At 42.4% G+C, this 26353-nt stretch overlaps 1 protein-coding gene across 3 annotated transcripts in view; it reads left to right on the top strand.

Annotated features, from left to right (window-relative positions):
- Window positions 1-26353, top strand: part of avl9 (AVL9 homolog (S. cerevisiase)) — a 145963-nt gene that overhangs the window by 117866 nt on the left and 1744 nt on the right. For all 3 annotated transcript variants that reach the window (XM_070889373.1, XM_070889365.1, XM_070889355.1), the window contains 2 exons: window positions 5445-5498; window positions 22479-22567. In XM_070889373.1, coding sequence (XP_070745474.1) covers window positions 5445-5498; window positions 22479-22567 — 143 coding nt within the window. The remainder of the gene's footprint in view (window positions 1-5444; window positions 5499-22478; window positions 22568-26353) is intronic.

Genomic DNA, 26353 nt, shown 5'->3' with positions numbered 1-26353 from the left:
ATCTGATCTTGGCCTCAATCCACTTTCCTGCCTGTTCCTCATAACCCTCGACTCCCCTATAGTTCAAGAATCTGTCTATCTCATTGAATATATTCAGTGACTCGGCTTCCACAGCTCTCTGGGGTAGAGAATTCCAAAGATTCATGACTCTCTGAGAGAAGAAACTCCCCCTGATTTCCATCATAAATGGGCAACCCTTTATTCTGAAACTGTGTCCCCTAGTTCTAGATTTCCTCCATGAAGGGAACTATCTACCCTGTCAAGCCCCCTCAGAATCTTATGTTTCAATAAGATCACCTCATTCTTTCAATGAGTACAGGCCCAACCTTTCCTCATAAAACAACCCCTTAATCCCGGGAATCAACCTTAGTGAACCTTCTCTGAACTGTATCCAATGCAAGTATATCCCTCCTTCAATAAGGAGACCAAAACTGTACGCAGTACTCCAGGTGTGGTCTCACAACTGCTGTTGTACACTACAGTTATGGCAGGACTTCCCTACTTTTATACTCCATCCCCCTTACTATAAAGGCCAATATTCCATTTGCCTTCCTAATTACTTGTTGTAGCTGCATGCTAACTTTGTGTTTCATGTACGAGGACACCCAGATATCTCTCTACAACAGTATTCTGTAGTCTCTCTCTATTTAAATAATATGTTGCTTTTCGATTCTTCCTACCAAAGTGGATAACCTCACATTTTCCCATATTATATTCCATCTGCCAAATTTTTGCCCACTCACTTAACCCATCTATATCTCTTTGCAGACTCTTTGGCTCAAGTTTCGGCTCGAGTTGCTCCTATTTTTTTGGAGCAGCTACTTTAGAATGGAGTATCTTTAGAAATTGCAATTCTCGGCATTTAGTTTGCTCCAGTTCTAGTGAGTTAGAATAGTTTTGTTTTAGAACAGTGTTTTTTTTCCAAAAGGGGACGTTACAAGCCACCTACGCCTATTTTGCAAGTTTAGGCAGCGAAAACTTACTCCAAACTAACTTAGAATGGAGTAAGTGTAGATTTTTGTACGCTCAGAAAAACCTTGCCTACACTTTATAAATTAGGCGCAGGGAGCGAGAGGGGGGATAGTTGGGGGGGGGGGTGCGGGGCGGAGGGAAGGGAAGTTAGAGTGAAGTCAGGGGATTTTACAAGCATTAAACACTTCACTTTTACAAATAAAGAGGAGTCATCAATAATAAACGATAAATAAATCAATCAATAAATAAAAAATTTAAAGTTTCTACTCACCTACTGCAGCACCGGGAGCCCTCCAACAGCCTGCTAGGATGGGTCTCCCCCCCCCTCCCCCCCCCCCCCCCCCCAGGAGATGCCGGTCGGGCGGGCCCTGCTGCCGATGTGGGCTTCAAGGACTTCGGGCAGGGCCTGCCCCCAGGAAATGCCGGGCTGCCGCCGAGGACTTCGGGCGGGGCCCGCCCCCAGCGAGATGCCGGGCGGGCCACCGCGGAAGAGAGTAAGGGCTGTCAGGCCACTCGGCCCGGGATAGGAGCGACATTCCTTCGGCCAGGGATAGGGTCGTCGCCTGGAGACAGGATGTGCTGGGAGGGCCAGTAGCTACTGCGCATGCACGCAGCCGCCACTGTGCAAGCGTGCAGCTGCCGGCACTCTTTTTGGCGCAGGGCTGTAGCTCCGCCCCCAGCAGCTCCTGCTGCGCTGCGCCAAGCTGGAAACGGACCTACAGATATTGGAGAATCACGAGATAAGTATTCGGCGCAATTTCTGTTCTACAAATTAGGCGGGCCTCTCCGATGTGCACCGTTCTAGCGGGGTTCCAAAACTTGAGCCCTTTGTGTCCTCCTCACAACTTGCTTTCCCACCTTTTATTGTATCGTCAGCAATTTGGTTACATTACACTCAGTCCCTTCATCCAAGTCATTAATATAGATTGTAAATAGTTGAGGCCCCAGCACTGATTCCTGTGGCACCCCACTTGTTAGCATTTGGCAACCTGAAAATGGCCCATTTATTCCAACTCTCAGTTTTCTGTTAGTTAGCCAATCCTTTATCCATGCTAATATATTACCCCCAACCCCATGAGCTCTTATCTTATGTAAAAACCTTTTATGTGGCACCTTATCGAACGCCTTTTGCAAATCCAAATACGCTACATCTACTGGTTCCCCTTTATCCATCCTGCTCGTTACATCTTCAAAGAACTCTAATAAATTTGTCAAACACGATTTCCCTTTCATAAAATCATGTTGACTCTGCTTGATTGTATTATGATTTTCTAAATGTCCTGCCTTAATTATAGATTCTAGCATTTTCCCGATGACAGATGTTAGGCTAATTGGCCTATAGTTTCTTTCTTTCTGTCTCCCTCCTTTCTTGAATATAGGCATTACATTTGTGGTTTTCCAATCCGCTGGGACCGCTCCAGAATCTAGGGAATTTTGGAAGATTACACCTAATGCATCCACTATCTCTGCAGCCACTTTTTGTAAGACCCTAGGATGCAGGCCATCAGGTCCAGGGAACTTGTCAGCCTTTAGTTCCATCAGTTTGCCTTGTACTTTTTCTCCAGTGATAATTGTTTAAATTTCCTCCCTCCTTTTTGCCCCCTGATTTTCTACTATTATTGGGATGCTTTATATCTTCAACTGTGAAAACAAATACAAAATATTTGTTCAAAGTCTCTGTCATTTCCTTGTTTTGCATAATTAATTCCCCAGTCTCATCCTCTAAGGGACCAACATTTACTTGAGCTACTCTTCCTTTTTATATACTTGCAGAAGCTCTTACTGTCTGTTTTTATATTTCTTGCTAGTTTACTCTCAATACTCTCAATCTATTTTCTCCCTCTTTATTTTTGTTGTCATCCTTTGGTTTCTAAAATTGTCCCAATTTAGCTTACCACTAATCTTCGCAACAGTGTATGTCTTTTCTTTCAATTTGATACCATCCTTAACTTCCTTAGTTAGCCATGGGTGGTTCAGCCTTCTCGTAGAGTCTTTCTCAATGGAATATATCTTTGAGAATGATCAGATATCTTCTTAAATGTTTGCCACTGCTTATCTGCCGTCTGACCTTTTAATTTATTTTCCAGTCCGTTTTAGCCAACTACATTTGTAATTGCCTTTATTTAGGTTTAAGACACTAGTTTCAGGCCCAGGTTTCTCAATTCTATCATGTTATGATCACTCCTCCCTAGAGGATCCTTTACTATGAGATCATTAAGGAGAAATCTGGGAAGATTTCCAAATTCTTTCAGTGGTGATATGCACCCCTTCCTCCCACCCCACAGCATAGCATCTCACTGTAAACAGCACTCTCGAAAGATCTGTTGGTTTGTGATAAATTTAAGAGACTGGATTGTGGTTGTTGGACCATGGGATTGCCTATTGGTCCCTACCAAAGTCCTTTGAGGTTCATTGTTTTGCCAGTAAATTACAGTGTGTTCCTCTTTCTTCGGGTTTAAACCAAGTGTTCACAAAGTATCTGTCCGTTCAACTCTACCATTTGCATTATTCTAGGTTTATTTTCAAGACTATTTTCAACCATCACAAGCTGAATGTAATCGGGTTTCCAACCACTACCATCACTCCAAGTTAAATTTCAGTTTAAAAATGCGTATGAAATGCCAAAATCCAGCACAGAAACACTTGTATTTAAGCTCGAGGTTGTCTCACTATCAAAGTTCATTAGAATGTTTAAATATCAAATTGGATAAGAAAGAACAAGCTTACATTCACATAGCACATTTCATGACCTTGGAATGTCCCAAAGCGCCTCACAGCCTATGAATTACTTTTGAAGTGTAGTCAGTGTTGCATAGAATTACATACAATATAAGCACAGAAACAGGCCATTCAGCCCAACCAGTCCATGCTGGGGTTTTATGCTACTTTCGAGCCTTCTCCCAACCTTCCTCATCTAACTCTTTATCAGCATATTCCTCCATTCCCTTCTCCATCATATGCTTATCTAGCCTCCCATTAAATGCATCTATACTATTCACCTCAATTACCCCCTGTGGTAGTAAGTTCCATATTCTTACTACTCTCTGGGTAAATAAGTTTCTTCTGAATTCCCTATTTGATTTCTTGGTGACTATCTTGTATTGATGGCCTCTAGTTTAGTCTTACCCACAAGTGGAAACGCTCTCTCTGTGCCTACTCTATCCAAATTTTTCATAATTTTAGAGATCTCTATTAAGTCACCTATGAGCCTTCTACTTTTCATCCTTTCCTGATGGGTATACCCTCGCATTTCTGGTATCATCCTTGTAAATCTTTTTTGCTCCCTCTCCAGTGCCTCTATATCCTTTTTATAATATGATGACCAGAAATGTACACAGTACTCTGTGTGGTTGCACCAAGGTTTGATGCACGTTTAACATAACTTCTGTACTTTTTGATTCTATTCGTCTAGAAATAAACCCTAGTGTTTGGTTTGCTTTTGTTATGGCCTTATTGACCTGCATCACAACCTTCAGTGATTTGTGCATTTGTACTCCCAAGATCCCTTTGCTCCTCTACCCCATTTAGATTCTTATTTTTCAAGCAATATTTGATGACCTAAATTTTCTAACCAAAATGCAATACCTCACACTTATCTGTGTTGAAATTAATTTGTCAATTATATGCCCATTCTGCAAGTTTATTAATGTCTTCATTTATGTAAAGAAATGCAGCAGCCAATTTGTATATAAGATCCCACAAATAGCAATGGTATAAATTAACAGATAATCTGGTTTTTGATGGTGTTGGTTTTAGGGATAAATTTAGCAGGGCATTGAGAGAAATCCACTGGTCTTCAAATAACACAGATGTTTTACATCCATTTGAGCTGGCACATGTCTCATTCAAAACACAACATATTCGAAAATGCATCAATTTTGCACTGACTAATTCGGAATATATAATCTCTTGTTTATTATTGATGTTTTAAATATGAGCATGTCTCATGCCTTCTCAAAATTCTCTTCGACACTGGACCAAAACTGAATTTTGATTTTAAAGTGGTTGTGTTTGCATCAGCCTAGTGGTACGTCTACATATTCCGCATTGCCGGGCAACCTTTTCTCAGGTAAATAAATTAGGTTCATCTGGAAATCTCCATTTTTGCTTATTCAAAACCTGTAATAGAATGGATTAAACCTATGAATGTGAAAATGGGTTTTAAATTTAGATGTACATGAAATCTGATAACTTCGTTAACCATATATAAAGAACATTTGCTCCGAACATTTAACAAATGGATAAAGTGTGAATCGTTTTCTGGTATAGGAGCCATCTAACTGGCCTTAATGGCGTTATTCAGTTACAGGTGTGTAAAGGGTAGATAAAAATCTGATTTTTAGTTCCAAAAAGACTGTAATTATAGAAAGATATCAATAAACTGGTTTTACTTTCAAGCTCAGTGCTTACGTTGAGTAATGTTTATTCATTGTCAGTTAGGAAATGAATCTTGATGTTTTTCTCTTTTCCAGCCATCCATTCCAGGGACAGTACAATGTGTCTGACGTCAAACTAAGATTGTCACAGTGAGTACTGTGAAAGTTTGGAATGCTGTACTCTGTTATAGTCTCTCTGTCACTTATCTTCAAAATGCTGAATTTATTTAGACATTCGAGAGAAACTTTTTTGTATGTTACCAGTTCTGAAGAAAGGAAATCCTCCCTCATTTATTCAGTACCCTCTCCTAAATCAATAGGGTATCCTCCAAATCAGAGAGGGCAGGCAGAAGAAACCATTCAGAAAATTTTGCTCTACACAACATTCGTGCATTCTTGAATCTTTCACCACTCTAGAAGGCTTGTCCTGGATATGCGCCTCACATAAAAGATTTCGTAACACTGTCCAAAGCAATACTGAAGCAAAGCAGGGATTTCATATACAAACCTGGGCAAGGTTTATTCCTCAACAAACATCACTTAAAAAAAGATTATCTTGTCATTTATCTTATTGCTATTTGTCGGACCTTGAGTTGCACAAATTGGTGATCAAGGTTTCCCGTATTTTTATTAATTTAAATTGAACTTATATATGTATTTTTTTTAGAAAGTTTTTTTAATTATGGTTTAAAATAAACTTACCGTAGTTGGGAGAGTTTTTAATAATAAAATGTGTTTTTAAAATTTTATTTTACAATGTTTTTGTGTGTTTTAAAACTCTTCCACCTGTAAAAGTAGGCTGTGCGCCTGCTTTTATCAGGCGCAAGAGTTTTGAGGACATTTCCTGGGCAAGACAACGCAATCTTGCCCATGCAAACATCCTCGCTCCTGAGATGTGGAGGATCTGTCAAGCTCCATTGACAGATCGGAAAAGCTAATTTTCAGTGCATGCGCATTGTGCGCTGAAAATCGTTTTTTGCGATGCCTTCCCGGGTCCGTACAAACTCCGTATGGACCCAAGGAGGCTGGGATTTCTGCCCCATTGTAAGGATGAGATTGTACAAATACCTATATAGCAATATCGTAATAAGACACGCAGGATGCATTTAGAATGAGATCCTGCTGGGCAAGTCTCCTTGACTTGTAGGATGTTAAAAAGCAAGCATATTGTGGAACCTCCTGTCATAGTTTATCTGGACTATAACATCTAATGCCTTTAACCAGAGAAATATCCCAAGGGCCTTCAGTGAGGCCTCAGGGAAAAAATGAACACCGAGTCAAAGAAGAAGACAGAGGAATGACCAACAACTTGGTCCAAGAGATGAGTTTTAAAGAGAGTCTTAAAAGAGGAGTGGTGGAGAGCCAGAGGGGTTGAGGGGGGGATACTTGGGGACTACTGAGGTGACTGTGCAGAGGTAGGTAAGAGTGGGACCAAGCACGGTTAGGCCCACTGAGCTGGACAACAGAGATGTTGTAGGAGGAGAAGTCAAGGAAAACAAAGAGGTAATGCCACCTAGGTTACAGTCACAGAATATTATTTAATACTTTGAAAAGGGCCATTTTGGTGCTGTGGGAGGGGCATAAACTTGATTGAAGGGATTCAAATGTATTGTGGGAGAGATGGGCATAAATCTGGGAGTTGACAACACTTTGAAGAATTTTGGCGAGGAAAGGAAGGTTGGAGATGCGGGTGGTAGTTTGCCAAGGACACTGGTTGAGGGTGTGTTTATTTGAGGTGATGATGGCAGATAAGCCAGGGAGCGATGGGTTCAGGGCTAGGGTAGACATTATCTCGTCATTCATCTCCTTGTTAGCAATCTGTCACTATGTACAAAATGATGATGGTGTTTGCTGATATAACTGTTGTACTTCATAGTAATTCACTGTACGTACATGGCTCCGGGTGGGGTGCGGTGTGTCTATTGTGAAGCGTAAAACATTATGATTGTATGGAACAGGCTAGATAGACCAGTTGGTAATTTTCTGTCTGACATTTTCATATGTTCGCAAGCACTTATTTGATACACGTGATAAGGTGTTGAATAAATGCAAGCTCTTTTTGTAAGCTTCATTAAGAGGTTCATAAACCTTTGCTTTTGGGTGAAAAATCCATTTGATGTTTAAACTTAAATGTAAGAAGTTAACCTTTCAAGTACTAGTACCAGTCATATATATGTATATATGTGTGTGTATATGTATATATATATATGTATATATATTTCTACAAAATAAACTGCACACAACATGAATAAAACTGCAACTTTGGAAATCTCATGCAGTATGAATAAGCTGTATTGAAGAGGACAGGTTATATCCATAATTTACATTGTTCAATCAATAATGTTAGAAAAGTAATTTTAACTGATTTTCTTCAAATCATCAAGTGTCCTACAGCACCATCTTGTGGTAGCATTTTCATGAGTATTATTGTGACCATCATCAAGGCGGTTTTCCTGCAAAACTGGACAGAATCATGGAATAGGTGATTCCCAAGACGCTGGTAAAAACATTCCATGTAATACAAATGGAATGTCATCTTTCGTCACCATAAAGAACTGGTCCTGACGAACGTGTAACATTTATTTAGAAAGACACTCTGGGCTAGATTTTCAACATGTTTGCGACCATTTTCCGCCTAGGCGAAGCGGGAAAATTACTTTTTTTTAAGTGCTAAACAAGTCACACAACATTTTGCGCCCGGGCAGAAATTTCGGCAGTGGTTTTGCAGCAGCGCGAAAACATAGCGTCCGCCCGATGTTTTGACCGTTTGGATGACGTCAATCGGCCTGCGCTATCGCCCCGGGCGGAAAATTCGGCAATAATCGCCCGTTCTACCATCCGCCCGGAAGCCTGTCGGCAAAAGCTAGTTGGACCCAGGTTGCACCCAGCGTTAAAGGCGCCATATTGAAAACTGAGCAGAAATTCAGTGCATAAAAGGATTTGGCTGTGTTTTACACAGTGAAGTTTTATGTGAGTTTATAGTTCGTTTTAAAGGATATTTAAGGACATGTTTTTAAAAAATTGGGGCTATACTATGTCAGCCATTATTCCTGGCTGCTTTTTCAATGCAGCATCAAGCTGGCTTATTGATGAGCGTAATCGAAGAGGTTGCAGACGTATGGAGAGGAGGCCTTACCCCCCACACGAGTTTACAGGGAACAGCACTCATACTTGCAGTTGTCTGAGGTACAGTGCATTAGAAGACTGCTCTTCCGAAAAGAGGTGGTTACAGAGATATGCCAGCTCTTAAAGGCAGACCTAAAGCCTGCCAGTGGCAACAGGACTGTCCTGTCGCGGTGAAGGTGACTGCGGTACTTGCCTTCTATGCCTTCGGCTCCTTTCGGGCATGGCAGGGGACATATGTTCCATCTCGCAGTATGCTACACATTGTTGCATTTGTCAGGTGACTACTGCACTGTACGCATGCAGGATGGATTTCATAAACTTCCCAATGACCAAGGAGGCACAGAATGAGAGAGCTGTAAGTTTTGGACGAATTGCTGGCTTCCCCAAGATTCAGTGTGCCACTGACTGTACGCACATGCCTCTGGGGAGTGCAGCCAGGGCCAAGTCCACAGCCACCGTGGGTGGCTCAGCTGCACAGCGGGGGAGGAAGAAGGCGGGAAGGGCTATAGTGATAGGAGATTCAATAGTTAGGGGAGCAGATAGGCACTTCTGCGGCAGCAAAAATGACATCAGGGTGGTGTGTTGCCTCCCTGGTGCAAGGGTCAATGATGTCACTGAGCGACTGCAGGGCATTCTGGGGAGGGAAGGGGAACAGCCAGTCATTGTAGTCCACATTGGTACCAACGACATAGGGAGAAAGAGGGGTGAGGTCCTGAAAGCTGAGTTTAGGGAGCTAGGAGTAAGATTGAAAGCCAGGACCTCAAAGGTGGTAATCTCGGGATTACTGCCAGTGCCACGTACTAGTGGGGGTAGAAACAGGAAGGCTAGTCAGATAAATACGTGGCTGCGGCATTGGTGTAGGAGGGAGGGCTTTAGTTTCTGAACAATTGGGACCGCTTCTGGGGTAGGTGGGACCTGTACAAGTCGGACAGGTTACACCTCAACAGAGACGGGACCAATGTTCTCGCGGGTGGTTTTGATAGTGCGGTTGGGAGGGCTTTAAACTAGCTTGGCAGGGGGGTGGGAACCCAGGAGAGGGCTCTGAGCTAGTTAGAGTGGGTGAGAGCTCAGATGAACAGAACCCCAAGAAAGGATGCAAAAGGCAGGAGGCAACAGAGCAGAGTAGCACTGGGGTAAGTGTAAACCACAAGGAAGGGACAATATGTATGAATATAAAGGGGCTGCAGGAGGGGTCAAAACTAAAAATCATGCTTTAAAAACTAGTATTAAAACACTTTACCTAAATGCACACAGCATTCGAAACAAAGTAAATGAGTTGACGGCACAAATCATTACAAATGGGTATGATTTGGTGGCCATTACAGAAACATGGTTGCAGGATGGCCAAGACTGGGAATTAAACATTCAGGGGTATCTGACAATTCGGAAGGATAGACAAGAAGGGAAAGGAGATGGGGTAGCTCTGTTAATAAAGGATGATATCAGGGCAGTTGTGAGAGATGATATTGGCTCAAATGAACAAAATGTTGAATCATTGTAGGTGGAGATTAGAGATAGTAAGGGGAAAAAGTCACTGATGGACGTAGTTTATAGGCCCCCAAATAATAACTTCACGGTGGGGCGAACAATAATCAAGGGAATAATGGAGGCATGTGAAAAAGGAACAGCAGTAATGATGGGGGATTTTAACCTACATATCGATTGGTCAAATCAAATCGCACAGGGTAGCCTTGAGGAGGAATTCATAGAATGCATATGGGATTGTTTCTTAGAACAGTATGTTACAGAACCTGCAAGGGAGCAAGCTATCTTAGATCTAGTCCTGTGTAATGAGACAGGAATAACAAACGATCACAGTATGGTTGAATTTGTAATACAGATTGAGGGTGAGGAAGTAGTGTTTCAAACGAGCATACTATGCTTAAACAAAGGGGACTAAAGTGGGATGAGGGCAGAGTTGGCTAAAGTAGACTGGGAACACAGACTGAACGGTGGCACAATTGAGGAACAGTGGAGGACTTTTAAGGAGCTCTTTCATAGTGCTCAACAAAAATATATTCTGGTGAAAAAGAAGGGCGGTAAGAGAAGGGATAACCAGCCGTGGATAACCAAGGAAATAAAGGAGAGTATCAAATTAAAAACCAATGCGTATAAGATGGCCAAGGTTAGTGGGAAACTAGAAGATTGGGAAAATTTTAAACGTCAGCAAAGAATGACTAAGAAAGCAATAAAGAAAGGAAAGATAGATTACGAAAGTAAACTTGCGCAAAACATAAAAACAGATATAAAAGCTTTTACCGATATATAAAACGGAAAAGAGCGACTAAAATAAATGTTGGTCCCTTAGAAGATGAGAAAGGGGATTTAATAATGGGAAATGTGGAAATGGCTGAGACCTTAAACAATTATTTTGCTTCAGTCTTCACAGTGGAAGACACAAAAACCATGCCAAAAATGACTGGTCATGGGAATGTGGGAAGGGAGGACCTTGAGACAATCACTATCACTAGGGGGGTAATGCTGGACAGGCTAATGGATCTCGAGGTAGACAAGTCCCCTGGTCCTGATGAAATGCATCTCAGGGTACTGAAAGACATGGCGGAAGTTATAGCAGATGCATTGGTTATAATCTACCAAAATTCTCTGGACTCTGGGGAGGTACCATCGGATTGGAAAGCAGCTAATGTAACGCCTCTGTTTAAAAAAAGGGGGCAGACAAAAGGCAGGTAACTATAGGCCGGTTAGTTTAACATCTGTAGTGGGGAAAATGCTTGAAGCTATCATTAAGGAAGAAATAGCGGGACATCTAGATAGGAATAGTGCAATCAACATGGATTCATAAAGGGGAAATCACGTTTAACTAATTTACTGGAATTCTTTGAGGATATAACGAGCATGGTGGATAAAGGTGTACCAATGGATGTGGTGTATTTAGATTTCCAAAAGGCATTCCATAAGGTGCCACACAAAAGGTTACTGCAGAAGATAAAGGTACGCGGAGTCAGAGGAAATGTATTAGCATGGAAAGAGAATTGGCTGGCGAACAGAAAGCAGAGAGTCGGGAAAAATGGGTCCTTTTCGGGTTGGAAATCGGTGGTTAGTGGTGTGCCACAGGGATCGGTGCTGGGACCACAACTGTTTACAATATACATAGATGACCTGGAAGAGGCGACAGAGTGTAGTGTAACAAAATTTGCAGATTACACAAAAATTAGTGGGAGAGCAGGTTGTGTAGAGGACACAGAGAGGCTGCAAAGAGATTTAGATAGGTTAAGCGAATGGGCTAAGGTTTGGCAGATGGACTACAATGTCGGAAAATGTGAGGTCATCCATCTTGGGGGGGAAAATAAACAGTAAAAGGGAATATTATTTGAATGGGGAGAAATTACAACATGCTGCGGTGCAGAGGGACCTGGGGGTCCTTGTGCATGAATCCAAAAAGTTACTTTGCAGGTGCAGCAGGTAATCAGGAAGGCGAATGGAATGTTGGCCTTCATTGTGAAAGGGATGGAGTACAAAAGCAGGGAGGTCCTGCTGCAACTGTACAGGGTATTGGTGAGGCCGCACCTGGTGTACTGCATGCAGTTTTGGTCACCTTACTTTAGGAACGATATACTAGCTTTAGAGGGGGTACAGAGATGATTCCAGAGATGAGGGGGTTACCTTATGATGATAGATTGAGTAGACTGGGTCTTTACTCGTTGGAGTTCAGAAGGATGAGGGGTGATCTTATAGAAACATTTAAAATAATGAAAGAGATAGACAAGATAGAGGCAGAGAGGTTGTTTCCACTGGTCGTGAGACTAGAACTAGGGGGCACAGCCTCAAAATACGGGGGAGCCAATTTAAAACCAAGTTGAGAAGGAATTTCTTCTCCCAGAGGGTTGTGACTCTCTGGAATTCTCTGCCCAGGGAAGCAGTTGAGACTAGCTCATTGAATGTATTCAAATCACAGATAGATAGATTTTTAACCAATAAGGGAATTAAGGGTTATGGGGAGTGGGTGGGTAAGTGGAGCTGAGTCCACGGACAGATCAGCCATGATCTTGTTGAGTGGCAGAACAGGCTCGAGGGGCTAGATGGCCTACTCCTGTTCCTAATTCTTATGTTCTTATGTTCACATCGCCCTGCGAGCACCTTTACTCAATCCAGACGTTTACCGAAACCGAAAGGGATTCCACTCCATGAATGTGCAGATCATCTGCAACCATACTCAGCACATCATGGCAGTAAATGCCCAATATCCAGGGAGCGTACAGTGCAGTAGTCACCTGGCGAATGCAGCAATGTGTAGCATGCTACGAGATGGAGCATATGTCCCATGCCATGCCTGAAAGGAACCGGGAGGCATAGAAGTGTCTCATGCCTGTTCGAGCGTCAACCACAAGGCCAGAGCTGGATGCTGGGGGACAAAGGTTGCGGCCTCGCCACCTGGCCCATGACCCCCCCCCCCGGAACCCTCAGACAGAAGCCGAGCATCGATATAATGAGACCCATTCAGCCACACGCAACATCGTCGAACAGACAATTGGAGTGCTCAAGCAGCGCTTCTGAGGCCTGGAGCACTCTGGAGGCTGCCTGCAATACTCCCCTCAGCAGGTCTTGAAGTTCATTATGATGTGCTGCATGCTACACAACTTAGCCATCATGAGGGAATAGGATTTGCCACGGGACTGCAGGTCCACCTCTGGAGAGAGGGGAGGAGGACGAGGAGCCTGGGGAGGAGGACGAGGAGCCTGGCGAGGAACTCATGCCACCACCACAAGGGAGGACTCGTGGAGCTTTCGCCACTGCAAAGGCCTTATGTCAGCAGCTAATAATTCAACGCTTGGAGTGAACGGCACGTTTGATCGTTGCCTGACCATGTTGACTATTCCCTCTGTCATTCTGCAAATGAGACACTACACAGGAATGGTTAAGGTGAACAAAATAATTTATTATACATTGTAAACGTAAGTGAGAAACTTGAATAACATTTATTAAACATTTTATAACTCAACAGAATTGGGAAACTTTAAAAACTTTTATAAAACAACAAAAGAACAACCCCTGCACGGATCGTCTTTTACCTCCGGCTCCTCCCCTTCCCCCCCCCCCCCCCCCCTCCCCTCCCCACACCTCACCCGAACCCCACTCCCTCGCATCATGACCCTACTCAAGTTGGCACCAAGAATGTTTGCAGCAAGGCGACTAGAGTCCTGCTGTATTGCGGGGGAGAGACAATGGAGACGACATATGTGAATCCACTGGAGAAGCTAGGGGTATGGAAGGCCCGGCTTCTGAGTGGCGAGCCTCTTGCTTGGCCTCGCCATTCAAAGGTGATGTCGGTCTGGGTGTGACACTGGGGATTGCAGTGTCAAAGATGGAGGCCATCAATTGCACTTGAGTTTCGCAGCTCGCACAGATAATCTGTGACCCGACCTCTGTCATGTTCGCAGATAGTGCCGCGATGCTTGCGGGAATCCTACCAATATCTCGAGGAGCTGTTGGGTGAGCTGGACGCTCTCCCTGGACAGTCCCACCATGTCCAAGTGTACGTCCGCCTATCTGTCAGCAGACCAGCTTTGCCCACTCGCCCTCTGGAGAGATGGCATACGGGATTCAACCCCGGGAGTGTGTTGCTGTGCGCCACTTGTATTCGGGGCCTCGGATGGCTGAAAACTAGAGATATTTCTTCCTTGGACGAGGTGCTGTCCGGTGGAAAAAGGTATTGAGTGTATTGCCCCCACCCATCCCCCCCACCCCGGAATAGGCTGCTCGGTCTGCTCCTCTCCTTGAAGGTCCTCGCACTTGTCCCCCTCGCCCCCTCTCTCCCCCCCCCCCCACCACACGACGGCCTGATGTGGCAGCTTCCATTAGAGGATGTGGCGCACGCGGCGACTCATCTGGAAATGGAAAACAACAGAACAACAGATAAGTGGTTAGCAGTAGGGGAGGGGGCAGGGTGACATGAGTAAGGTCACATAGCACAGGCTCAGTTGAAGGACCGCTGCCACTCCATTATATGTAGTGCAGCGACAATGCATCACATTGCCTTAACCCTAGTCCACAGACACTACATTACATTGCCCTAATCCAGCCCGGGGATTTTGCAGGACTTGCCCTCACTTTTGAACGGGGGCTCAACACCCCCACGGGCAGTTGCCCTCCCTGAGGCACCAAAGAGACCAGCCACTCTTTCCTCGAGGTCTGTCAAAGGCATGGTTCTGGGTGGACTGCCACCTCCTGTCTGCTGTTGCTCCCAGCAGTTGTGGAACATCTTCCCCTGCAAAGATGATAATGAGAATGGTTACCAGAGGGCCCATCTGCTCTTGTGGCACACACAGATCGCCACCAAAGCACTTATACCATACTGTGTGCATTGAAGACAGACCTCTGTTTAATGGCCCTGGAAGTTGCAAGTGGTTCATGAGGAAGACATCGAAGTGCAGAAACATCTTTTAAGATCTCGGAAAGCAATCTTAATGTGTAAAGATCATTCATGGCAAATAAGGTACAACACTAAGCCTACCTCAGATTTATAATTTAAGTAACAAAAGAGTGCATCAATAAAAATATTGCTTTCTCTAACAACTCTGCAATGTTCATTGAACCTCTTGCGGCACTGGGTGTGGGTCCATCGGATATCATTGTTGTAAGACACCTCCTCAGTAATGCTGGTCAAATGTAATGGAAAAACTACTGGGAGGGGTTTACTTGCATCCCTCCTGTTTAATTCTGCCCATCTCCTTTCCACAGCAGTGACGAGGGCCTCGTTAGCCTCATTACTAAACTTTCCTGCTCGCTGCCTGCTCCCATTTCCTTCATTGTGAATGTAATCTAAAAATGGCTGATTCAGCCCTGGGTGTACTACACCTGCGTGGGCGCTCCCTGACAGTTGATCAGAAGCGCAAGAAGAAGAAAAAAATGGCACAAAAAAAAAATTTGCGCATGCACAGATGGTCCAAATTTTTTTTCCCGGTTACAAATTTTAGCTCTGGTGCACAAATTCAGTTGGGCAGTGCTGGATTTATTGCTATCACTCTTCACCGTTTGGCGAATTTTGTGAGCTCTGGCGGTAACGGTACCCCAGCGATTTAAAAAAAAAAAAAAATGCTTTGCCATAATTATTGCCCAAAAATGAGCAAAATCGCTAAAACTAGATATTCTAGCCCTCTAAGTTTAATTTAATATAGTATACATGGGTATTGTTCATGGAAAATGTTATAAAGTGCTCTTGAATGCATTTAAAAGTAAATCTGCAATTTTCTCTCATACATCAATCCGAATTAAACCACACTGATGGAATATATTTGCATTCACTATTATTTCAAGCTGATTGAATACAGAAATGTTTTGCATAAAACAATTTCAGAGCAAAGTATGAAGGCTGGGCTGAAATTCTTCATTGAAAGTATACATCCCAAATTGTAGAAGTTGAAACTTTACAGTACAATATTGTGCCATTTGTAGTATTTAGAGACAGACTTTCTACTGTATTAACAGTTGGAGAGCATGAGATGCTGATGGGAATAAATAATTGTTGCATGTCTGAGTGGAATCGACCTCCAGAAGGTTCATCTTACTATTGCAAATAGACTTAACACTTAATAATTTAGTAAGGATGGTGCCATATTTGTAACGACATTCACTGTGCAACTTGAGGTTTTAAAAATGCAAACAATATTTTAAAAATTGACAATACAATGCTAAATCATTAAAGCAATTATGATGCTTTTGTATATTAATTGACTTGCTTCAAATATTCAGGAAGGCAGGCAAATGAACTGCAGACTACTGTGACTTTTCCCTCCAAGAGGCAAGAAACATGGTCAGACAGGACCCCACTTATACACAAGAAATAGCAGGAGCAGGCCATTTGACCCCTTGAGCCTGCTCCACCATTTAATAAGATCATGGCTGATCTGATCATGGACTCAGTTCCACTTCCATGCCCGCTCCCCATAACCCTTTATTCCCTTATCGCTCAAAAATCTGTCTATCTCCACCTTAAATATATTCAATGACCCAGCCTCCACAGCTCCCTGGAGCAGCGAATTCCACAGATTTACAACCCTCTCAGAGCAGAAATTCCTCCTCATCTCAGTTTTAAATGGGCGGCCCCTTATTCTGAGACTGTGCCCCCTAGTTTTAGTTTCCCCTAAAGTGAAAATATCTTCTCTGCATCCAACTTGTCGAGTCCTCTCATTATCTTACATGTTTCAATAAGATCACCTCTCATTCTTCTGAACTCCAATGAGTATAGTCCCAACCTACTCAACCTAACTTCATAAGTCAATCTTCTTATCTCCGGAATCAACCTAGTGAATTTTCTATGAATACCCTCCAATGCAAGTATATCCTTCCTTAAATACGGAGACCAAAACTGCACGCAGTACTCCAGGTGTGGCTTCACTAGTACTCTGTACAGTTGTAGCAGGACTTATCCGCTTTTATACTCTATCCCCCTTGCAATGAAGGCCAACATTCCATTTGCCTTCCTGATTACTTGCCGTACCTGCATACTAACGTTTTGTGTTTCATGCACAAGGACCCCCAAGTCCCTCTGTATTGAAGCACTTGCCAATTTTTCTCCATTTAAATTATAATTTGTTTTTTTATTTTTTTCTGCCAAAGTGGATAACCTCACATTTTCCTACATTATACTCCATCTGGCAAATTTTTGCCCATTCTCACAACTTGCTTTCCCACCCATCTTTGCTTCATCAGCAAACTTGGCTATATTACACGGTCCCTTCATCCACGTCATTAATATAGATTGTAAATAGTTGACGCCCCAGCACCGATTCCTGTGGCACCCCACTAGTTACTGTTTGCCAACCGGAAAATAACCCATTTATCCCAACTTTCTGTTCGCATGGTTAGAAGATTGGCTAACTAATATATTACCCCCAACCTCATGAACTTTTATCTTGTGCACCTTTTATGTGGCACCTTATCGAATGCCTTCTGGAAATACAAATACTCCATATCCACTGGTTCCCCCTTATCAACCCTGCCCATTACATCCTCAAAGAACTCCAGCAAATTTGTCAAACATTCGTGGTTGTAATTAATAGCGACCACCACAGCAGTGTTTAAACACTGGACTATGTTAGGTTGCTGTATTAAACGCTCACATTTTCTATATTTTTTTATGTTGATGTGTTTAATAATCAGAACTCCCAACAGATTTGAAGTGGGTGGATTGCGAATAGGAAACTGCAAAGACCAGCTATCAGGAGGCCACTTGTCCTCCTTCAAGGACTTTTTTTCTTCAGTTTTGAAAACTTTCTTTCTCCATTTTCTAAATTTTCTCCTTAATCCACGCACTGTTTGGTCAAAAAGGTGGGCAAGGGACTTGTAGATAATAGTTTTTAAAAACTCTTTCAATTTTATACCACTATTTTTTAAGCCCTTGCTTTGGAAGTTTGCTGAATGGGGAATCGTGGGTTGAACCTTCATATCAGCACATTGAAGCACTTGTGCTGCCTCTCCCATGTATTTTATTGAATTGAGCACATATTATGCTTTATATTTGATCTTCCCAGTCAAGTGCATTCTATTTGATTGCTGGCATCCCTGAACTTTTAAAATTAATATTGGACATTACAATATTAGCATTCCGTTGGTACCATTTTTGAACTAAATCTAACATAGCTCTACGATGTTTCAATTGGCTGATTTGCCAGTCTTATTATGAACAAAACATGATTTTTTCCCCTCATTTGTTCAACCTTCAGACACTTATCTAAGTTTGATTTGTCTCACTGAGGGGCAGCCTCAAACACTAGTGGTGACTGCTGCCAATTTCCACTGGTGGTCTTCTCAGTCATGTTGTGTATTTAAATGCTTGGATCTTAATTTGCTGGCAATAGTCTTGACTGTTTGGATGGAAATGTTTGTTCTTTACCACCAAAAATCCCAGTAATTTTGTAGTAAGGAATTCAAGCAACCCTGTAAAAATCTTATTTAAGGTTTTTGAGAAATGCGAAGGAGTAGGAGAGAAAATTAGCACAAAAAAAATAGTAAGATTTTCCATCAGTGCATTCATAGTCAGAGGTTGGGTTGCAAAGAGGTGAAGGATGCAAGCTCATAGTAGAGAGGGATAAGCAGCAATGTTGAATAAATATTTGGCATATCTTTTGTACACTTCATTATAAAATGGATAGAAAATGGAAAGTTTTTTTATTTGTTACATGGATGTGAGTTACGCTGACAAAGCCACATTTATTGCCTAACCTTTGTTGCCCTGTGAAGAAAGTACAATGTAGATCACTAGGATGTTACCAGGGCTGAACATTTACAGATCTGAAGAGAGATTTCAGAATTGTGGCTTTTTCACTGGAGCTTGAGGTTAGGTGTGACCTGATAGAACTCTGCAAAATGGTGAATGGTTATGATGAGGTAATTAGTGATGGATTGGTTCCAGTGACACAGTAATGAGAGGTCACAATGAGCAGGAAAGTGGGATTAAGTTAGGTGGCTGGTGGAGAAAAACACCTGTGTAGATTTGGTGCATTCAGTGGCCCATGTCTGCTGTAACATTCCAGGATACAATGAAAAGTTTGGGGACGTTTCAGTTTTAACTCATCAATTACCTTGTCTTCAGCAATTCATAAGAAATAGGAGCAGGCCACACGGCCCCTCGAACCTGCTCCACCATTTAATACAATCATGGCTGATCTGATCATGGACTCGGGTCCACTCCCCTGCCCGCTCTCCATAACCCCTTATTCCCTTATCGTTCATTTCTGTATTAAATTTATTCAATGTCCCAGCTTCCACAGCTCTTTCAGGCAGCGAATTCCACAGATCCACAACCCTCAGAGGAAATTTCTCATCTCAGTTTTAAATGGGCAGCCCCTTATTCTAAGATTATGCCCTCTAGTTCTAGTCGACCCTATCCGTGGAAACATCCTCTCTGCATCCACCTTGTCAAGCCCCCTCATAAAATTATACGTTTCGATAAGATCACCTCTCATTCTTCTGAACTCCAATAAGTAGAGGCCAAACCTTTTCTCATAAGTCAACCCCCTCATCTTTGGAATCACCCTTGTTGAACCTTCTCTGAACTGTCTCCAAAGCAAGTATATTCTTTTGTAAATATGGAAACCAAAACTGCACGCAGTATTCCAGGTGTGGCCTCACCAATACCCTGTACAACTGTAGCAAGACTTCCCTGCTTTTATACTCCATCTCCTTTGCAATAAAGGCCAAGATTCCATTGGTCTTCCTGATCACTTGCTGTACCTGCATACTAACCTTTTGTGTTTCATGCACAAGTACACACAGGTCCTGCTGTACTGCAGCACTTTGCAATCTTTCTCCATTTAAATAATAACTTGCTCTTTGATTTTTCCTGCCAAAGTACATGACCTCACACTTTCCAACATTATAATCCATCTGCCAAATTTTTGCTTGTCTATGTCCTTTTGCAGATTTTTTGTGTTCTCCTCACACATTGCTTTTCCTCCCATCTTTGTATTGTCGGCAAACTTGGCTATGTTACACTCAGACCCGTCCTCCAAGTCGTTAATATAGATTGTAAATAGTTGGGGTCCCAGCATTTTCGTATCTGCCCAGTAGTTGGTTTGATTCAGTCTGCTCATCTCCAACTTTTGGTTAGTACAAACACTCAGTTGTCCTGAATCCTTTGCAGTGAGTGGTACCAATGAGACCCATTTACACTCCCGGATTCAATCTGGATAAGTGTGAGGTAATGCATTTGGGGAGGTCTAACGAGGCAAGGGTATATACATTAAATGGTATGACACTGAAAATTGTAAGGAACATAGGGACCTTGGAGTGCAGGTCCACAGATCCTTGAAGGTAGCAGGCCAGGTAGATAACATGGTTAAGGATGCATATGGAATACTTGCCTTTATAAGTCGAGGCATGGAATACAAGAGCAAGGAGGTTATATTTGAACTGTATAAAACACTGGTTAGGCTGCAGCTAGAGTACTGTGTGCAGTTCTGGTCACCACATTACAGGAAAAATGTGATTGCACTGGAAAGGGTGCAGAGGAGATTTACAAGAATGTTGCCTGGACTGGAGAATTTTGGCTAAGAGAAAAGATTGGAGATGCTGGGTCTGTTTTTTTTGGAACAGAGGAGGCTAAGGGGAGACCTTATTGAGGTGTATAAAATTATGAGCGGCCTGGATAGATTGGATAGGAAGGACCTGTTTCCCTTGACAGAGGGGTCAACAACCAGGGACAATAGATTGAAAGTAATTGAGGGGAGGTATAGAGGAGATATGAGGGGAAATTTCTTCACCCAGAGGGTGGTGGAGGTCTGGAACTCACTGCCTGAAAGGGTGCGAGAGGCAGAAACCCTCACCACATTTAAAAGATACTTGAATGTGCACTTAAAGTGCCGTAATCTACAGGGCTATGGACCAAGAGCTGGGAAGTGGGATTAGGCTGGATAACTCTTGGTCGGTCGGCGCAGCCACAGTGGGCCGAAATGGCGGCCTTCCGTGCTGTAAATTTCTATAATTCTATAACTTACTGGTTGCGGCCCATGATGCCACGTTACCCAGCTCCCTAGTGGTCCAGGTAGGGACCCACAGCGTCGGCAGCTTGGCCCTCACCTTTAATGAGATCTCTTGTGTTCTTGACATCATCTTTGATGCAGCCCTCAGCGCTAGCTAGAATTATGCTTTCCCACTAAACAATCCCATTAATACCAAATTAACAAAGAAAACTGACCAAGACATTTACCCTGCTAGATCGAGAGTACTCAACCTGCAACATGAGACCATGTGATGCTATCTCTGCTCATTATTTTTGTGAAAGATGGACATTCTGTGGAGAGCATCCTATGGTATCTAGATTTTTGACTTCCATTCAGCAGTTAATTGCCTTGAGAACCATTTATGTCATACTAAATTTTCTTTCTTAAATGGTGACTTTTCTGGCCCATATTTCAGCATGTTTTGGTAGTAGAACTACCATGTTTGGCAAATTGGTTGTGCTGTTCTTAATCTCCAACTGTCCTTTTCGTTAGTTTTTATCTTGAGTTTCACTTGTTTCTGGAACTCCTAGTCTCACCATTATTGAAAATAAATATTGGAAAATTTTCAGAGCCAGAACTTTCTCTGTGGATAAAACCAAAGTTTACACCAACATTAGACAACGTGTTCATATCCCATGGAAACAAAATACTGGGTTAGGGAATTGTGTAGGGAATCCCTGTTATATTCTCTGCCAGAACAGGATCTATCTGGAAGTCAGAGCCCAGTCCACCAGTGGCCATCACTTGGGCTGACATGCAAAGGACTCCTCTCAAAGTTGACAGTAAGGCTGCTGAAACAAATTACATGCTTTCACCAAGTATTATTATCTAGATCTGACAGCTCAGGCTAATTAGTACTTTCATACAACAGCACTGTCTTGCATGGTGTCTCTTTTTTTGCACAACATTGATATAATCCCAATTGTATGTGGAGATGCAAGAAATTAGAAAGGGAATCCTACTACATTATTTTTCTCATTCTTTGGGGAGGGGTGCAGAGTTCAACTTCCAGAAACTGAGGTTCTGGTGCTGTTTAAATTTACTTCAATCTTGTATTTAATTGTTCTTGCTCTCAGTGCTTCTCTTTTTTAATTAAAGAACTAAGGATATAGTTCTGACCAAAGCCCTGTTTTTTAGTGGGATAGGAGAAAGATTTGACCATAAGCAGTGCAATAGTGTAAATTTCTTAAAGGGACAATGTCTGTAAGGGAAGTTTCTGTTTTCTCTTTGCAGATTCAACACAATCATTTTCTATTTTGTATGTGAGCGAGTTGCATGAATATTTTTTTACATTTTATGGCATTTTTAGTTCTGAAATTGCTTCACACAATAGCATAATTCTGCTTTTAATGGTTGCTAATATTGAAATTTGAAAATCAATATTGAAATTGGTTCTAAAAATGATGCTGCCTAGATAACAACTATTGTTTCTGTATGCCACACAAATCATGCCAACCTCCCATTAAACCAAATGATGTGATCACTTTCTAATGGATAAAAGTTTGACAATTAAGATCTTTCACTGAATGTTTCTTTGCTTTAGTTCTGTACAGAATAGTGAACGTGGGAAGAAGCTTGGCAATGCAATGATCTCCACGAGCCGCAGTGTGGTGCAGACAGGAAAGGCAGTCGGTAAGATATAGCACTGCTTGGAAGAGTTTGATAAATAACTCCTATTTTCAGAATGAGTGGATGCAGTAATTGGTGTAGTACCTGCTGACCACTCAACTTTGCTTCCTGGTCCCCACGCCTAGCTGCCATGGTGGATGGTTTCCTTTCAAGTACAGTCCTCCTCCCTTTCAAAACAGCCCCTCTTTTTAAAAAAAAAACACCCTCGACTCCATCTTTCCAAACACTCTTTCCCCTCCCAACAACCTTGAATGTATTGTCAACGCCAAAGTCCATGCCCATCTTCATGCCACAGCACCAAAATGGGCCCTAAACAATTTCTCAACTGACATCCTCTGTGACTGATTGTGATACATTAACCCTCCTCGTCTTTCTCAATCTCACTGCAGTCTATGACATGGTTGATCACAGCATCCTCCTCCAAAGTCTCTCCTATGTTTTACAGCTTAGTGAGATTGCCCCATCTTGATTTCGACAAGTGACTACACTTCAAATGTACTTCATTGGCTGTAAAGCATTTTGGGACATCCTGAGATCATGAAATGTTCTATATAAATGCAAGTCTTTCTTTCAGAACAATCTCCAGCAATAGATTCTCTTCAAGTCTCTGCTCCGTTACCTTGGGCTTGAAGAGAAGTTATTGCTAGACAGAGGATCTATCCATACCTCCCCCACCCCTTCATCTACCTCTTTATTGCCTCTCTCAGCCTCTGCCTCTGTGTTGTTAAGACTGCTTGACTGCTTGTCCGGCATCAAGTCTTTGATGAGTCATGAGTCACATATTCTTCCAGCTAAACATTGGGCAGTCTTAAAGCCATCATCTACACAAACTCACAAGTCAACATCAGAATCCCATCAATGTGAAATTAAGACCTCCTGTTTGGAATCGTATTGGAGTAGCTACTTGACATACTATAGATGTCTAATTGCTGCATTTTTAATTCATTGAGGCTATCTACTCTAACAGTATATTAGTAACATAGAAAATAGGTGCAGGAGTAGGCCATTCGGCCCTTCGAGCCTGCACCACCGCTCAATAAGATCATGGCTGATCATTCACCTCAGTACCCCTTTCCTGCTTTTTCTCCATACCCCTTGATCCCTTTAGCAGTCAGGGCCATATCTAAATCCCTCTTGAATATATCCAATGAACTGGCATCAACAACTCTCTGCAGTAGAGAATTCCACAGGTTAACTCCTCTCTGAGTGAAGAAGTTTCTCCTCATCTCGGTCCTAAATGGTTTACCCCTTATCCTTAGACTGTGATCTCTGGTTCTGGACTTCCCCAACATCTGGAACATTCTTCCTGCATCTAAGCTGTCTAGTCCCGTCAGAATTTTATATGTTTCTATGAGATCCCCTTTCATTTTTCTAAACTCCAGTGAATACAGGCCCAGTCGATCCAGTCTCTCCTCATATGTCAGTCCTGATCCCTGGAATCAGTCTGGTGAATCTTTGCTGCACTCCCTCAATAGCAAGACCGTTCTTCCTCAGATTAGGAGACCAAAACCGAACACAGTATTTCAGGTGAGGCCTCACCAAGGCCCTGTACAACTGCATTAAGACCTCCCTGCTCCTTTACTCAAATCCCCTAGCTATGAAGGCCAACATGCTATTTGCCTTCATCGCCTGCTGTACCTGCATGCCAACTTTCAATGACTGATGTACCATGACACCCAGGTCTCGTTGCACCTCCCCTTTTCCTAATCTGCCATTCAGATAATATTCTGCCTTCCTGTTTTTGCCACCAAGGTGGATAACCTCACATTTATCCACATTATATTGCATCTGCCATGCATTTGCCCACTCACCTAACCTGTCCAAGTCACCCTGCAGCCTCTTAGCGTCCTCCTCATGGCTCACACCGCCACCCAGCTTAGTGTCATCTGCAAACTTGGAATATTACTCAATTTCTTCATCCAAATCATTGATATATGTTGTAAATAGCTGGGTCCCAGCACTGAGCCCTGCGGCACCCCACTAGTCACTGCCTGCCATTCTGAGAAGGACCCGTTTATTCCCACTCTTTGCTTCCTGTCTGCCAACCAGTTCTCTATCCACATCAGTACATTACCCCCTATACCATGTGCTTTGATTTTGCTCACCACTCTCTTGTGTGGGACCTTGTCAAAAGCCTTTTGAAAGTCCAAATACACCACATCCACTAGTTCTCCCTTTTCCATGCTACTAGTTACATCCTCAAAAAATTCTAGAAGATTTGTCAAGCGTGATTTCCCTTCATAAATCCATGCTGACTTGGACCGATCCTGTCACTGCTTTCCAAATGCACTGCTATTTCATCTTTAATAATTGATTCCAACATTTTCCCCACTACTGATGTCAGGCTAATCGGTCTATAATTCCCCATTTTCTCTCTCTCTCCTTTTTTAAAAAGTGGTATTAGATTAGCTACCCTCCAATCCATAGGAACTGATCCAGAGTCGATAGACTGTTGGAAAATGATCACCAATGCATCCACTATTTTTAGGGCCACTTCCTTAAGTACTCTGGGATGCAGACTATCAGGCCCTGGGGATTTATCGGCCTTCAATCCCATCAATTTCCCTAACAATTACCCTAATTTAATATCTAGAGTTGGAGTTTGAAGTACAGGGCTGTTTGTCCTTCAAAAATGTCTTGTTATCCTTGCAGTCTTCAACATTCCTGTTGGATGATCTAGATTGTCTGAACAACTCAATTCTAGTGATTTAAATAAAATCCAATTCTTGTCTCGTCTCCATGTTTAGAGACAGTTTTATTAGTGCACTTTCACTTGTATTATAAATGTGGGATCCATGGCTGGAGAAATGCTGAATGGCACAAGTAAATCTTACTATAAGCTGTAAAGAGAGGGCTATTACATAGACTTTACAGCATAGAAACAGCCATTCAACCCAATTGGTCCATGCCAGTGTTTGTGCTCCATACTCGTCTCCTCACCCTACTTCATTTAACCCTATCAGCAAAACCTTCTATTCCTTTCTCCTTCATGTACTTATCTAGCTTCTGCTGAAATGCATCTATAAAGGGAAAAATAAAAAAGGGTGGAGTGGGAGAAACATTGCTGTTTTTATAACCTGTTAAGGAGCACATGGCATATTCAAACCAATGAATGGAATGCTGATCATTGGCCTCCCAAACAAATGCAATTCTTAATAGATGTTTGCAGTCATTAAAATAGGATGGTGGTATGCACATTCCACCAGTTTGGGAATGTGGTGAATTGACAATTAGTAATGTTCCAATAACCACAATGGCTGATGTAATGAGTATTTAATCCCTTTCAGTAGGCACAAGTTGTGTGTGTTCTCCAACTTTTCAAGTATGACTATCCCTTGTCTACAAACCATTGAGCATGTTATCAGCAGGTCGAAAAGAAAAGGGACACATAACTGATTAATCGTGCTCAGCTTTGGATTTTGAGGGTTAACTTTGACACTGGCATGCATAAACTGCAGTAATATCAGCTGCTTTTCAGGCCTTGTATATCTAGAATAAAATGGAAAAACTACAGATGCTGGAAATATGCAGCAGGTCTGTCAGCATCTGTAAAGGGACAAGATAGGTTACAATGTTTTGGGTGTGCACCTTTCATCAGAACTAAGGATACAAATCAATAATTTATCTTTCTTTTAAGATGCTGGCACATTTGCTGTGGTTTCTTGCACATTGAATTATAAAAAATTATTTGCTTAAATTTCTACAATTGGCCTAAAAGGCTCAAGTGAGTCATGAGTATTTGAATTAGATAAAGATCAGACCTTCAATATAATTATTCAGAAAACATTA

The sequence above is a fragment of the Pristiophorus japonicus genome, chromosome 1 (assembly GCF_044704955.1).
Source record: "Pristiophorus japonicus isolate sPriJap1 chromosome 1, sPriJap1.hap1, whole genome shotgun sequence".
Classification (NCBI taxonomy): Eukaryota; Metazoa; Chordata; class Chondrichthyes; family Pristiophoridae; genus Pristiophorus; species Pristiophorus japonicus.
This window is presented reverse-complemented; position numbering and strand designations above follow the sequence as displayed.